At 41.0% G+C, this 14,252-nt stretch overlaps 1 protein-coding gene across 1 annotated transcript in view; it reads right to left on the minus strand.

The window, feature by feature from the left end:
• Nucleotides 1-8,082: 8,082 nt before the first annotated feature.
• Nucleotides 8,083-14,252, minus strand: part of LOC137258283 (guanine nucleotide-binding protein G(o) subunit alpha) — a 61,452-nt gene continuing 55,282 nt past the window's right edge. Inside the window, exon 9 of the mRNA XM_067795911.1 lies at nucleotides 8,083-12,995. Within this exon, the coding sequence (XP_067652012.1) occupies nucleotides 12,808-12,995 (188 nt within the window). The 3' untranslated portion in view covers nucleotides 8,083-12,807. The remainder of the gene's footprint in view (nucleotides 12,996-14,252) is intronic.

A 14,252-nucleotide genomic window follows, 5' to 3' on the forward strand; every position in this document is an offset into this window, starting at 1 on the left:
TCATGTTACTTCAGCCAGTGTAACAGTGTCATGTCATTTCTAGAAAGGTTGACAGTGTTATGTCACCAGAAGCCTGGGTACCAATGTCATGTCCTGCTCTAACTGGGCTAACAGTGTTATATCACCTCCAACCAGGGTAAGGACATCATGTCACCTCCAAGCTTTTTAACAGGACCATGTCACCTGCCACCAAGATAACTGTGTCACATCACTTCAGTGTTGGTAACAGTGCTAAGTCACTTGAGCCAGGGTCACCGTTATGTAGCAGTGTCATGTCATCCGGAAGCCAGGGTAACAATGTCATGTCACTTCAGCCTTTGTAACAGCTTTGTGTCCCCTCCAGCCAGGGTAACAGTGTCATGTCAGCTCTAGTCTTGGTAACAGTATCATGTCACCTCCTGCCAAGGTGACAGTATCATGTCATATCAGCCTTGGTAACAGTGCCAGAAGCTAGGGTAACAGTGGCACATCATTTCTAGACATGTTAATAGTGTCTTGTCACCACTAGTTAGTAGCTCAGGTATTCAGAACACGTTGATCACGTGGTTTGTGTGATGAAGCGTACCCCATGTCATTATGGTAAGCTGGTATTAGGTATTGACGTCATATATGCTGAATGTATTCAGTGATTTTTGAATTAACAAGCAGTAAAGACCCCTGGGGACATACTTAGTATATCATATAGCATGTCACCAGTGGACTAGCTCTGAAAAGATCAGAATCCATATGTGATTACTTGTACGCATGACTTATGGTTCGATACCTGTAAATGCAACTTGGTCTTATGTAAATATCTATATGCGGTTTGTCAGTAAAGGTTACTTTATGTGGGTTTTTTTAAAAAAATTCCCAAAGTGGTGAACGACCTTGTTTCACATGTGATCTTTGAATGAGTATTGTACTTCCCTTATATTATCATAGACCTAAATAGTTGCAACTCATGATGCAGCCACCAGCAATTGAGCTGGAACCTCAACAGGACAAATCACTCACAGTTGCTTGCAGGTGTCTCTGTCATACCATGGTACGTGCTGCAATATAAATGACACCGCAAACATATAAAGAATCCAAATAAACCATTTCCCATACTGGCTTTAAGACAGGATTTTAGGAAGTAGCATCTGATCTGAACATCGATAATGTATCTGGTGCAAAACAAGTTATGAATGCATGTTTCACTTGTATCATGTCAACGGAAACGGCCACTCACTCACGCACGCACGCACGCACGCACGCACGCAAGCTCGCACTCATGCACACAGACAGCTCATACAGTCAGCCCAGTTCTCCCATGTTATAGAAGGTGTGATTAAACGATTTTCAGTCAGATGAAGTTCAACCCACCTGACTAGAGCACCAGAGATCCGGCTACGTGAATGTTTACAGATTAGAATGAATAAACAACATCTAGGACACAGCATAAGCTATTTCAGTACGTAAATGTTTTGAAACATCCTATGTTTAAAATCCACATTCATGAACCTCATGAGGTACATGTAGTCAGCAGAGTAACAGTACTCTGTAGTCTGTTGTTATCAAGCAGCCTGTATACTGGGTTATTTCTTACGATTGTTAGTGGCAGCCAATACAAGCGCCCGTAAAATGGCAAACATTAATTATTTTGTTTGGAGGCGACAAGAAGAAACTATATTTTTCTTTTAACTAATCCTGGGACAAACTCCCTTATTCAACATGTTTCGAGTTGTAAAAGTTTCTTGAAGGTTGGTTGTACCGATAGGATATAGGAGTAAGATGACCATGAATCGAGATTTCCTACGGCTTGATTAACTACTTGGCCATTGCGACGGGACACCTTTCTTTCCTGCTTCCAAAACTATACCCAAAATTCAAGAACGGAACTAGCCTCACTCACAACACACTCGTACGACAAACCCTATACATTGGATAGTGCAGATATTTAGTCAGTAGTGCCTGCTATAAAAAGCCGATGAAGTACATCTGACCAGCTTTATTGCCTGTACAACCTAACACCATGTGCTTGTACATTTTGAGTGTGTATATTAAGCTGCAACAGCTGATTAACAAACACGTTTCAAAACTATTTAACAGACTCGGTGGTTTCTTATAAGTATGATTCACAGGAAGGTTGCAGGTTTATCAGCCTGTCACTGCTGTCAAATCACTATAGGAAAGTCGACCAAATTTTGTAGTCAGGAACGCCAACTGTTTTTCCATGTGGAAAGGAAAGGTAGGCTTTATATATCTGTGGCAAGGACGTCAGCCCTAATCCTATGTCGTAAAGTCGACGTTATTTGTATCTGCAAAAGTTCACATTATTTCCTTCGGTAAGACTTCAATTGTCCGTGGAGTGGAAGGTCGATTTTGATATTCCCTGGTAGTCAAAGTCGACCCTATTTCTGTTCGTTAACGGCAGTCCAGACAGACAGTTCAATCTTAAAAGGTTTGCATGAACTATCAACGTTAAGAAATTCAACTTTATTTCTTTGTGGCTTGGAAATGTAACAACAGATCTTTATTTCAATGTGGGAAAAAGAGTTGACTAATACATGTATCAAGGAAAATCGACTTATTTATTTGTAGGTGAGGAAAGTCGGCTCTCGATGTGGACAGGAATGTTGACTTCATTTCTTAGTGTTTAAGAACCCCTAGTTCTAAAAGGAAAGAAAGGTCGTTTATGCTTGTACTTGCTTTTGAAATCCAACTTTGGTTTAAAAGAAAGTTCAATTCTTTGTGGTAAGGAAAATCATTTTATTTTTTGTTGTGAGGAGGGTTAGTCTTAGTTTTGCATGGCAAGGGACATCTGGCTCATTTCCATCTGTTTAAGTGTACCTGAATATGGTACGAGAAGTTGACTGTATTTCTGTGTGGTTAGGAAACTTTCATTTCTTCGCGGAAAGAAAAGTCTAATTTAGAAACCTGGAAACATAAAACTATGCAAACGTCTAAGAACACATTTACTCCATTGAGGAATGTGTCAAAGGGAACGAGTGCTCACATTTTTATTTGGCGTTAGTTTACTTACTGAAGACCTAAACTAAACAGTTTGTTATCGGTGAAGATTGCAGCTTGTCACACTTTTGGTGAACGACATCTGCCTGTAGATGTAAGGATCTGATCTAACTTCAGGAAGGGATGTTAACATATTGCCTTGATCCATGGCCCCGGAGGTGATTCTGTCACGTGACTGTCAGCTACTGAATCGAAGTACGAGTCATGACATGTTTGTCATCCTACAAAGATCGTATTGATCCTTCCTCAAGCTATCATTCACTGGTGGAATACATGATTAATTACAGATCACTCTGATATGACGAGAGACCTACGTTTAGGTCACTGCAATGACATCAAAACTAGATCTCTTGATCCAGTGCGAGAAGATCTGATGGTACCGTCATTGGCCGTGTAAGAAGAACTGTGGTGTGTCTGATTTCTGCATAAGGTGGGGAGATAAGCGTTTAAGATTACTGCACTTACATAGTGGCATGCATGCATGGGCCGATCCAGGTGGTGGGGGTTTCGCACACCCCTAATGATCACTGAAACTCGAGTGAAATTGAATTTGGCATCCCCCTTTTCCCAATGGTGTGCACACCCACTCCCTCTCTGTTTCTTGTTTCTGTATAGCTGTATCCCACCCTGTGCAGGTGTGTGCTTGCATAGGACCTTGCCGACACGGACGGAGTGTTTCGTCTTGCCGACACGGACGGGGTGTTACATTTTGATGTGAAATTACTTAAACATGCATGTGCCAGTGTCGTACGATACATGTAAGTGGTATACGGGACAAGGACCTTTCCGAAGTAATGAAGGCCCGAAACACATTATCATGAAGTCATTAAGCTCTGAACCAACACCGAACGTCTATGCTCAATAGGCATGTTCCATGTGGGCTCCATTGCCGAGGTGACGTTAAATATTAATCCACTCACTCACTCAAAGTGAGCTCACTGCAGAATACTACTTCATCTATACTAATAATTGATATTTTGGGCGCGCCATCAACTCACTATAGTAGTGTCGTAAATAGGGGGAAAATAATTTTTAGTATATCTCAACAGTTTATGTAGCCCACGTGTGAAAGTGTGAAATATGTGTTAAACTAAGTTCGGCCTATGTACAGTTCCACTGTTAGGTAGATATGAAACGTGGGAAAAGGACTTTACTGAGGAGAGATTAGTGCAGAAATGTTTTTCAGTCCAAAGCGACTTATTTGGAACAGACCATGGCTTTATGCAAATTAGTGTGCGATGACATGGTATTACAAAGTCACTTTGTAAGTGTCCATTTTAAAATTAGACTCAGCCTCATTATGAACGATAGTTGACGTAAAAATACTAACTTTCATGCTGAACCTATTGAGAATATAACGACCATGGAGTTTCTATCACTATGAAAAGAAACAGGTAGAAGGGGTCCGTCTCAAAAACAAAACCAGAACGGGTGAAGCAGACGATGGTTGCAGTCGGGCTGGGGGATGGAGATATCAGCTAAGATAAGAAAATTCCATAGTGGGAATTAAAGTAAGGATGTCCTAACATAGATATAACATTATCCAGTTCTGTGGATCAACATACATGAAAACACACAAAAATATCTTTGAGAGGACCCCTTGTGCCAAGAGGCAGTGCGTGCATTTCATGCCAGGTGAGTAGACGGCCCATCGTCATACCTGGCTGAGCGACCAAATTGCCATCTATAGTCTGATCTATTGTTTTCAGCAGCTATTTATATTTTGCCCGATTTTACGGGTACACATGCTTTTGTGGATATCGTCTTACATATTCCACTAAATGCCCAGTTAGGCCGAAGTGGATTATTTCGACAAATGTTATTTGCAGTTGTGTAAATTTTAGGGATACAGAGTAACAGCATAAACATTTTTTTTCTATCACATGATCAAAGCGCTATAAAACGAAAGGCTTTTGAGAAAAAGAAGGTTTTCAGTTTAATTTTGGATATGGAAGACTGCTTTATGTGGAGAGGGAGAGAATTCCATAGTGTAGGACCAGTGTACAGCAGAGATATCTTGACAAAGGAAGAAAGGAGAACGGGAGGTGTGTTGGTCTTGAGATATATATTAGAGTTATGGATTTGGAGTACACAGTAAGAACATAAGAAAGATGTGAAGGAGCAGGTTCCTGAGTCTGTCATCCATCGCCATATTGTCAGCTTGAATATCAACAAACACAATAGGTCCATGTTAGACTCCGCTGTGGACGCCGCTGTGGACACCGAAGTGCAACAACGTCTGCCGCGTGGACATACGAGTCAGAACGATGACATTAACAGATGGGTTTCAGACTGCCACTGAAAATGAAGCACCGGTTTCAACAAGGAACTGGTGTAAGAGGGCATGCCCAGGCGGTGTGAAGTCGTTTGTACAGGTGGCACTTGCGTGCACAACGTCAGTCTATCACCCTACATCTTACTGCACGTCTTTTGCAGTCAGACGCGTCACCGCTTGCATAATGGACGATGGGCTAACGCCAGTTTCCCTGACGAATCGAGGGGATTGTATGTCAATACCGATGTAAGCGAGTTCCAAGGCGTGGTTGATGATGGATCATGGCTGTTTTGCGGGTGGATCCATAACGGTGTTTGGGGTAGCACTCTCAATGATAGTTGTGCTTAATATGTAGTCCATTGCAGTCACATATCGATAAAGTCGCCATCAATGCATCACTGGTTGCACCTGTGCGGCAACGTCTCATCTGGCAAGACAATAATGCAGCTGCTCATCCGGCCATGATTGTGACCCAGTTTGTTGAACAACAAAGCATCCACGTCAAGCACTCATTTATGACCTATCCTCCTTGTGAACACGTCGTGGACGTCATTGGCAGACGTATACGTCATCGTCAAAACCCACCCGATGGGACCCCCAACCTCTTTAACGACCAAGGAAGCCACCGTCTCATCACACTACCCATTAGAACCTACCTGGTGTGTGTGAATCTGTGACGAGTTGCAGACGTCTGTAGTTGGTAAGTGGGAATCTGTGAGAGGAGTTGCAGACGTCTGTGGTGGGTGGGTGAGAGGTGGGTGAGTGGGAATGCGACTGTGTCATACATTGTGATGATAGGATAAATTACTGGGCTTTACCATATATATTGTGATGAAAGCAATAATAATTAGTATATATATATTGTGATGAAAACATGGATCAGTGGGCTCATAACAAATACACTGCATGGATCAGAGGGCGTTTACAGATCGGTTGGCTTACACCATATACATAGTGATGAAAGCATGACTTAGTGGGCTTATACCATATACATTGTGATGAAAGCATGACTTAGTGGGCTTATACCATATACATTGTGATGAAGGCATGAATTAGTGGGCTTATACCATATACATTGTGATGAAAGCATGAACAAATTAGTGGGCTTATACCATATACATTGTGATGAAAGCATGACTTAGTGGGCTTATACCATATACATTGTGATGAAAGCATGAACAAATTAGTGGGCTTATACCTTATACATTGTGATGAAAGCATGAATTAGTGGGCTTATACCATATACATTGTGATGAAAGCGCATTTAATGAAGGTAAATGTCAAGAATGCATGGAAACAGATAAACCCAACTGACTTTACTATCTGACTTTGTAATCACCAGGAAACTGGATGAATATTCTTGCCAAGCAATCACTCCATTCAAGCTCTCTTGACATAAACTAGGTTTCCAGCCTCCCGTGTATACTAAACGCCAAAAGAAACATTACCTTCCTTTCTTAATGACGGAGGTGCCTATATTCAGCTTGCGTTGTGGTGCGTGGACGTTCACTTCTACGGTGACCTCAGTCTGTTTGCAGCACTGAATAAGTCTTATAACCATGATACGGTTCCATCCGTGGACGGTGACCCCAGTCTGTTTGCAGCACTGGATAAGTCTTATAACCGTGATACGGCTCCATCCGAGGACGGTGACCCCTGTCTGTTTGCAGCACTGGATAAGTCTTATAACCGTGATACGGCTCCATCCGAGGACGGTGACCCCAGTCTGTTTGCAGCACTGGATAAGTCTTATAACCGTGATACGGCTCCATCCGAGGACGATGACAAGAGCAGTGTTTGTTGACTCCATCTGCACAATCCCAGTTACTCCTTTTCTCTTCAGCTGTTAATCATGGCATATTTTTCGTACTTATATACCATGTCATGCATTTCAGCCTTTCTTTATACTCTATAGAATCATTCTACATGTAAAATGGATGCAAACACTGCTGACATATCACTACGTTTTGGTGACTGATGTTGCTTTGTGTAAACAGGGCATGGAAATATGTTACTTTGCAAGCACAAAGGTTAACAAAGATAATACTAGATGTTTGAAAACAGTTTTTCACAATATCAAAGACATGTTTTACTTGTTTTACTAATGCAAATCAGCAGAAAAGGTTTAAATGACAGAAATCAAAGGAAGTTTTTGTTTTTTACAATTTTACACACTCTACAACAGTTGTTTCCTGTTTTAATGGTGACTTTAAATGTATTATGTCAAATCAGAATTCTATTTCAGCCACTTTTTGGCTATTTCAGCATTGTGAAAAAAACTATGCAGAAAAAAATGCATTTTGCCAAAATATGAATGCATTTCATATTTGGGGGTGGGGGGTGGGTTTGAATGAAGCTGTGTTAAGCTTTCTTGTAAATGAACATCTTCTAACATATCTTTGATTGTATTTAAGTAATTCATAAAGGTAGGAGAGTAACATTTCTTTTGGAATTTAGTGTATGCTGGTCTGTTTTTTTTCGCTCATTAACGAGGTTCATTAAATGTCATAACAATCTAGCTCTGTCGATCGTCACTCATAACGTCAATCACCTGATTGGCAGCTGACTTGATTATTTACAGACTTTGTTGTGTAGTTGGAATAGGCTGAATGCAGTGTGCAGAGAGGAAACAAAAAAGACCATATGCTTCAACTCAACTTGTTGAACATATTCTCACATTTAACTATTTGTACATACATGAATAGTTTAAAAAATAGAGGTGCCTTATGTTGTCATGAATGTTTTTCTGTCAGTTCTATTTTTGGACACTGCTTCAGTTTGACTCCCAGAAGAAGATACAACAGAAGGATTGCATGTAAAATTCTAAGTTTTTATTTCAGGTTGATTGAAGATAGACAATAACACATTGACATCGTTTGTTGCAAATTCTCTACGGTTACTATACATCTGCCAAATACTCAGTGTTAGGCCATTGACAGCCACTGATTAAAAGGACATATACTATGTGATCTTAACCTCTCACCGTGGAATTCAAATATTGAAATTTTAAATTGCAGTTAACACTTGACAGCAGTTCCTATGATGTACAAAAAAGGGACATCCTGACCCTGTTTAAGAGGTCAAGGTTATTCACCTTGGTAAGGTCTTCTAACTGGAACTATGCAGGCAGCCAGAACGAAAGTGCCAAAATCAACCTACAGAAACATGAATAAATAGACCTAAAATTGACCCCTTGTAAACAATTTTGAAATGTTTTCAATGCAGGAAGATTAGATGTTACAATGGACAGTCTCAGACTAGCTGAATCTGCACAAGTCCCAGTCTGAGCCTTACCTTAGCCTTGCTGATTGATGGCAAAGTCAGAAATCAGTACAATTGAACATTAAAATCGTTGGCTTTACACATATAATATATGGACCATAACAACCATCTTCTTAGTTCAAAGTTATACACTCATGCAAATGATCGTCTTCATAACACTGAAATCAATAAATAATAAATAAATAAACTGAAAGAGTAGGGATGTATGAGTTCTGTCCCCTTGACAGAGGCTTGCTCATCCCAATTACATGTACTAGGCTAGATGCATGGTCATTAACCCTTTACGTGCTAAGCACAGTAACATCTCTTTCAAAGCTCCAGGAAAGTCAGATCAGTAGCACACCAAGGGTTAACAGCATATGAATACAAATTCTCAGCACAATTTCACTAAGATTCCCCCCAAACCTTCCCTCCCATCCCACAATTCCCATAGCTAAGATTAGGACCCTCCCTCCCAATTCTGTCCACCAACATGTGAACAGACCTAGCAAGGAAATAAGCAAGCAGGCCAGGAAGATAGTGAAAATGACACAATTATAATAGAATGACGAGGCAGACGGCCCCATATTATTACATGATAAGGAGTACCAGCCAGTGGTACGTAGCACGATCGATCATAACTGAGTCTTTAAAACACGCTACTTAGCAGGTCAACAGGATGGAACAATTATCAAAACAGTCTGTAGACAGTTGTAATGATAACGTTATATCCTACAGCAAGAGAGAACAGGCTGTTCTCCCCACAACTAGTTTTACTTCAAAATATTCCAATGAAATGTGTCAGAAAAATAGGCCTTGTCTCAACAGGAAAACCAACGCTTTTTTATGTCAGGTGCCATTTTAACCTGCTTAGCACTTCCCTTTAAACACATGGGTTAATTTTCACATTCAATGAATTAATGCACATGTCCGCCAGTGTTCTTTCCCTGGCTACATGTGGAAAGATGAATTACATGTCACACAACATGGAACAAGTTGAATTGTGATCACAATGTTTACTGATGCAGATACATGCAATGCTCATTCAACTAGCACGGAACACAGTTATTACGAATACAGTAATGTACATTAATGTGCAAAAAATCACCTTTACAACTTGCGTCATAGGCATACAGTACGATTTAAACAGACGTGCATGATGCGGCGTCATGGTTTATACATATTTCATCATCACTGTAATACACTCATATAATAAGTAACTTACATTTTCCTGAACAAAATAATTTCCATATATCAATTTGTCCAAGCCAGACAACATCTCTGGCACAAGACAGCAAAGAAATTATTTTGTAATATAACACACTTGCGTATAGTCAAGCCTTGAGTTAAACTGCGTAACGTTGTCAATAGCCTATTTCGAAAATTGTGACGTTCTACAGAATTCATTGCTCATTGTCTGCGCAATGAAACAAACGAACTGATTCCCAAACTCTACACAATTTTTATCATCAGTTCAACAATATCTAAAATGAAAATTTGAAATAGGCCATAGCCAACAGATAGACAGTTGACCCCTTAAAAACACAAGAAGAGGCCATACACAAGGTGAACATACGGATCTTGTCACAGAATAAAGCAAGCTCATGGTTTATTTTGTACAAGATTATCAATATAATCAACAGGAGCTCATTAAATGTTCCAGCTAAAAGCACTGACAAAAGCCAATTTCACGACTATAAAGCTAGATCCCCTACAAAAACACCACTTTAGGGGAAAATATTTGTTTTTGAGCTCAAAATGATGGTCTCTTAACATGTAAGGGCATAATCAGTAAGAACGTGTCACTATCTACGTATAATACACAAACCGATATACTCGACACAGCTGACGAGTTCAGCCGCTAAGGTCAACATCTCCTCTCCGTATGCCTTTCAGTGGATTGGAATAATCGTGGCATCTGCTAGCACAAGCAGACGTCAGCCTTGTGCAAAAATCACAGAAAGTTCCCTGAACTGACGACAGTGAAAACAAAGCAAGGGTGTACACAATATTAGCCGAGAACTTCATTCCTCACAGACTTGCACTGCAGATGAACAAGACAACAAGTGAGTGAGGCCTGATGGTCTAGGCTATTACAGGATATTCATATAAACATCACACATTATGAGATGTCTGGAAATCATTCACACACACACAAGACTTCAACTTAAAATGACAGTCTCTAGTTTCTATTTCAGGTTTGCTAAAACCCTGAAATTCTCCCCAGTCTACAAGATATTATTGAGAAATCTGCCACCAAACCCCTTTTTTCTCACCCCATGCAAATGATGCTCATTAATTTTGGCATTCAAGGGATTCTCTTGGTGCATGAAAATAGAATCTGAAAAATATCAAGAATATTTTGCAATAAATCTTTGTGTTTTGACATAGACAAAATTTGTGCTATGCTTTGAGACCCAATTTCCATTTATTCAATATGAGAAGTTTAGAAAATAAATGTTTTCAGTCTTTTATTCCAATACATTTCAGTAAGAGATTCTGTTCTCAATGCCTTATCCTTATTCAACATTCAGAATAATTAGGCCTTGAATATATTTACTTTTTAAAGTAAGATGAAGCATGTATGCCAGATAAATAAATATATAGTATTCCTGACTCGTCATTCATTATGCTCTGACTAGTCAAAGAGAAATATTTGCACTTTGCCCGGATATTAAGAAAAATAAAAACAAGATGAGCAATTATGTAAGAGTGTAAAATAGTCATTTTGTTTGTGAGACATTTGCATGCTATTGTAATGAGATCTAAAACAACTGGTAGGAAATCACAGGAAAAAGTGAATTTTGTTCAAATTTCAATTCTGAAACTCTTGAGCAATTATGTATTTAAAAAAAAAATCAATTTCTGATTTACATAGATTCCTACACAAATATAAGCTGCCATTTATGGAAAAGGCCTGAGGCTTGTAATTTACTGGACTAATTTTACAAAAAATTTCCATGTCTGTTCTTAAGAATAATTACTTTTCTCCGCCACTGAAACATAACCCCAGTCAGATTTGAATTTGCATACACCTACCTCTTGTATAGACTAACCAATCAAATAAATATATCTGGGTGAGCGTACACCCATCCACACAGTGGGAGAGGATTTGTCGTACATGTGCGCAAGCGCGTCGTACATATAGCCGGGCACTGCCCAGTTGGGCCATTTCTACAATGGCCATAAAAAGACTCGGCAGGACAACGAACTGAGTCCAGTTTTGTCATACCGGGACAAGCATCAGAGACTACTCACATACTCAGCAACAAGACAGAAGAACCAACTCAACTTGCATTCAACACAAGACGAGGCCGAGGCTGTGAATCCCTTGATGGGAGGGGCTTACACGTTACACAGCAACACTGATCGGCATGGGACATAAAGTACAGTGCATGTCCCAACAGGCCCCTGCTTCAATGAGAAAACTGACTGAGTGGCACTGTTCTCCTATCCATTCAGTAGCATCAAGCAAAATCTAGGCATATGTTGAAGCCACTGGGAAACAGTATTGTCAGTAATGCTCTCTATATTCTAATGTTGATACAGGCTTGCCAGCTTCTAGTGTGGTTGTTGGTCCACTCAGTGTCAGCAACTGAGGAAACCTATGCAAGTGGGCCAGTGAATAAGCGTGAAGCGTAGCTAAACAAGACCTCGGTTCTGTTGCAATACGCACACACATACATACATACATGTGAAAGTGTAACCAGAGTTGTCTTCTCTTAGCTCCTTTGTAAGACACAAGCTGGCCACTACATCTGTTGATTCACAACAGAGACACAATGGCCGTCGAGGGCCGGCAAACTTCCTCCTACGGTTGTGGTAGAGGATTATTACGTCCAGTGAAGACCAAGCAAGAGAAATCATCTTCTTTGTTGAGCTCTTTTTAATATTACAGTGTGGCCTCTGCTGATCACATAGCCCATGCTTTAAAATCTTAGTCCTTTTGGCTAGTGTTCACACCACTACGTCACCATAGCAACGTGTATGTCTGCACATGAGCAGTGAGCTCTTCACAGCTGACAGACGTGAGACACACGTCTGCTGCAGCTCAACACTGAAATTGCACACAATATTTCATAAACAGGACTTGGTTTGTTGTAGTCCCGAGATCCATAAAATGCAGGTCCCGTGAAGAGGAGTCAGAAACAGACAGCGACACAATTGACACAGACACATGCACGCCCCGCTCGCCCGCCCGCCCATCCATCCGTCCTTCTGGCGGTCGGTGAACGGCCCAGCCACCTTAAGCCTCTTCTCGTCCGCTATGTTCTGCCATATTAGTACAATCCACAGCCACGCAGATTGTTTGCGATGATTACATCCGTGACGGCATCAAACACAAACTGAATATTGTTGGTATCCGTGGCACAGGTTTGGTGGCAGTAGATTTCCTTGGTGGAGCTCTTGTTCTTAGCCTCAAACTGAGCCTGGATGTAGGCAGCTGCCTCTTCATATGTTTGCTTGCCTGGAAGAAACAAATCACAGTTAGGACAAACCAGCTACAGCAAAAACAACAAACTAAACACTCCAGGAACCTCCTAGCACAAAATTTAGATATCACCACATCCTGGTAGGCAAGGGACACAACTCTGTCAGTTATAGCAGCAGATGCACATGAATATAGTATAGTACAGTCCTTCCATCTGGAATAAATACTTTGCAAGTTTGCTGAGCGTGAGACTTAATGTGGTAAGATGACCCCGATATTAATATAAACCCTGATGTATCATCTAAACATTGGCATGTACAACACACAAGGCTTTCTTTCTAAACCAAGGCTTCACTCAAGAAGTATATTACCTTTGAAAACATGCTTTTGGTGCCTAATACATGTTGGGTGTCCAGACCGTAGAATTATCCCACTACTTGTCAGCTCCTTTGACCATAAAGAGACACATGAACTGTCACCTCTGTCTATGGAGAGATATGAACACTAGGTGAACTGTCACCTCTGTTCACGGAAAAGATGAACACAGGGTGAGCTGTCACCTCTGTCCACGGAAAGATGAACAAAGGGTGAACTGTCACCTCTGTCCATGGAGAGATATAAACACAGGGGAACTGTCACCTCTGTCCATGGAGAGATGATCACAGGGTGTACTGTCACCTCTGTCCATAGAGAGATGAACACAGGGTCAACTGTCAGCTCTGTCCATGGAGAGATATAAACACAGGGGAACTGTCACCTCTGTTCATGGAAAGATGAACACTGGGTGAACTGTCACCTCTGTCCATGGAGAGATAATCACAGGGTGAGCTGTCACCTCTGTCCCTGGAGAGATGATCACAGGGTGTACTGTCACCTCTGTCCCTGGAGAGATGATCACAGGGTGTACTGTCACCTCTGTCCCTGGAGAGATGATCACAGGGTGTACTGTCACCTCTGTCCCTGGAGAGATGATCACAGGGTGTACTGTCACCTCTGTCCATGGAGAGATATAAACACAGGGGAACTGTCACCTCTGTTCACGGAAAGATGAACACAGGGTTAACTGGGCACCTCTGTCCATGGAGAGATATGAACACAGGGTGAACTGTCACCTCTGTCCATGGAGAGATAAACACAGGGTGAACTGACACCACTGTCCATGGAGAGATGATCACAGGGTGAACTGTCACCTCTGTCCCTGGAGAGATAAACACAGGGTGAACTGACACCACTGTCCATGGAGAGATGATCACATGGTGAACTGACACCACTGTCCATGGTGAGATGATCACA

Source organism: Haliotis asinina, chromosome 12 (assembly GCF_037392515.1).
Source record: "Haliotis asinina isolate JCU_RB_2024 chromosome 12, JCU_Hal_asi_v2, whole genome shotgun sequence".
In the NCBI taxonomy this organism is placed as follows: domain Eukaryota; kingdom Metazoa; phylum Mollusca; class Gastropoda; order Lepetellida; family Haliotidae; genus Haliotis; species Haliotis asinina.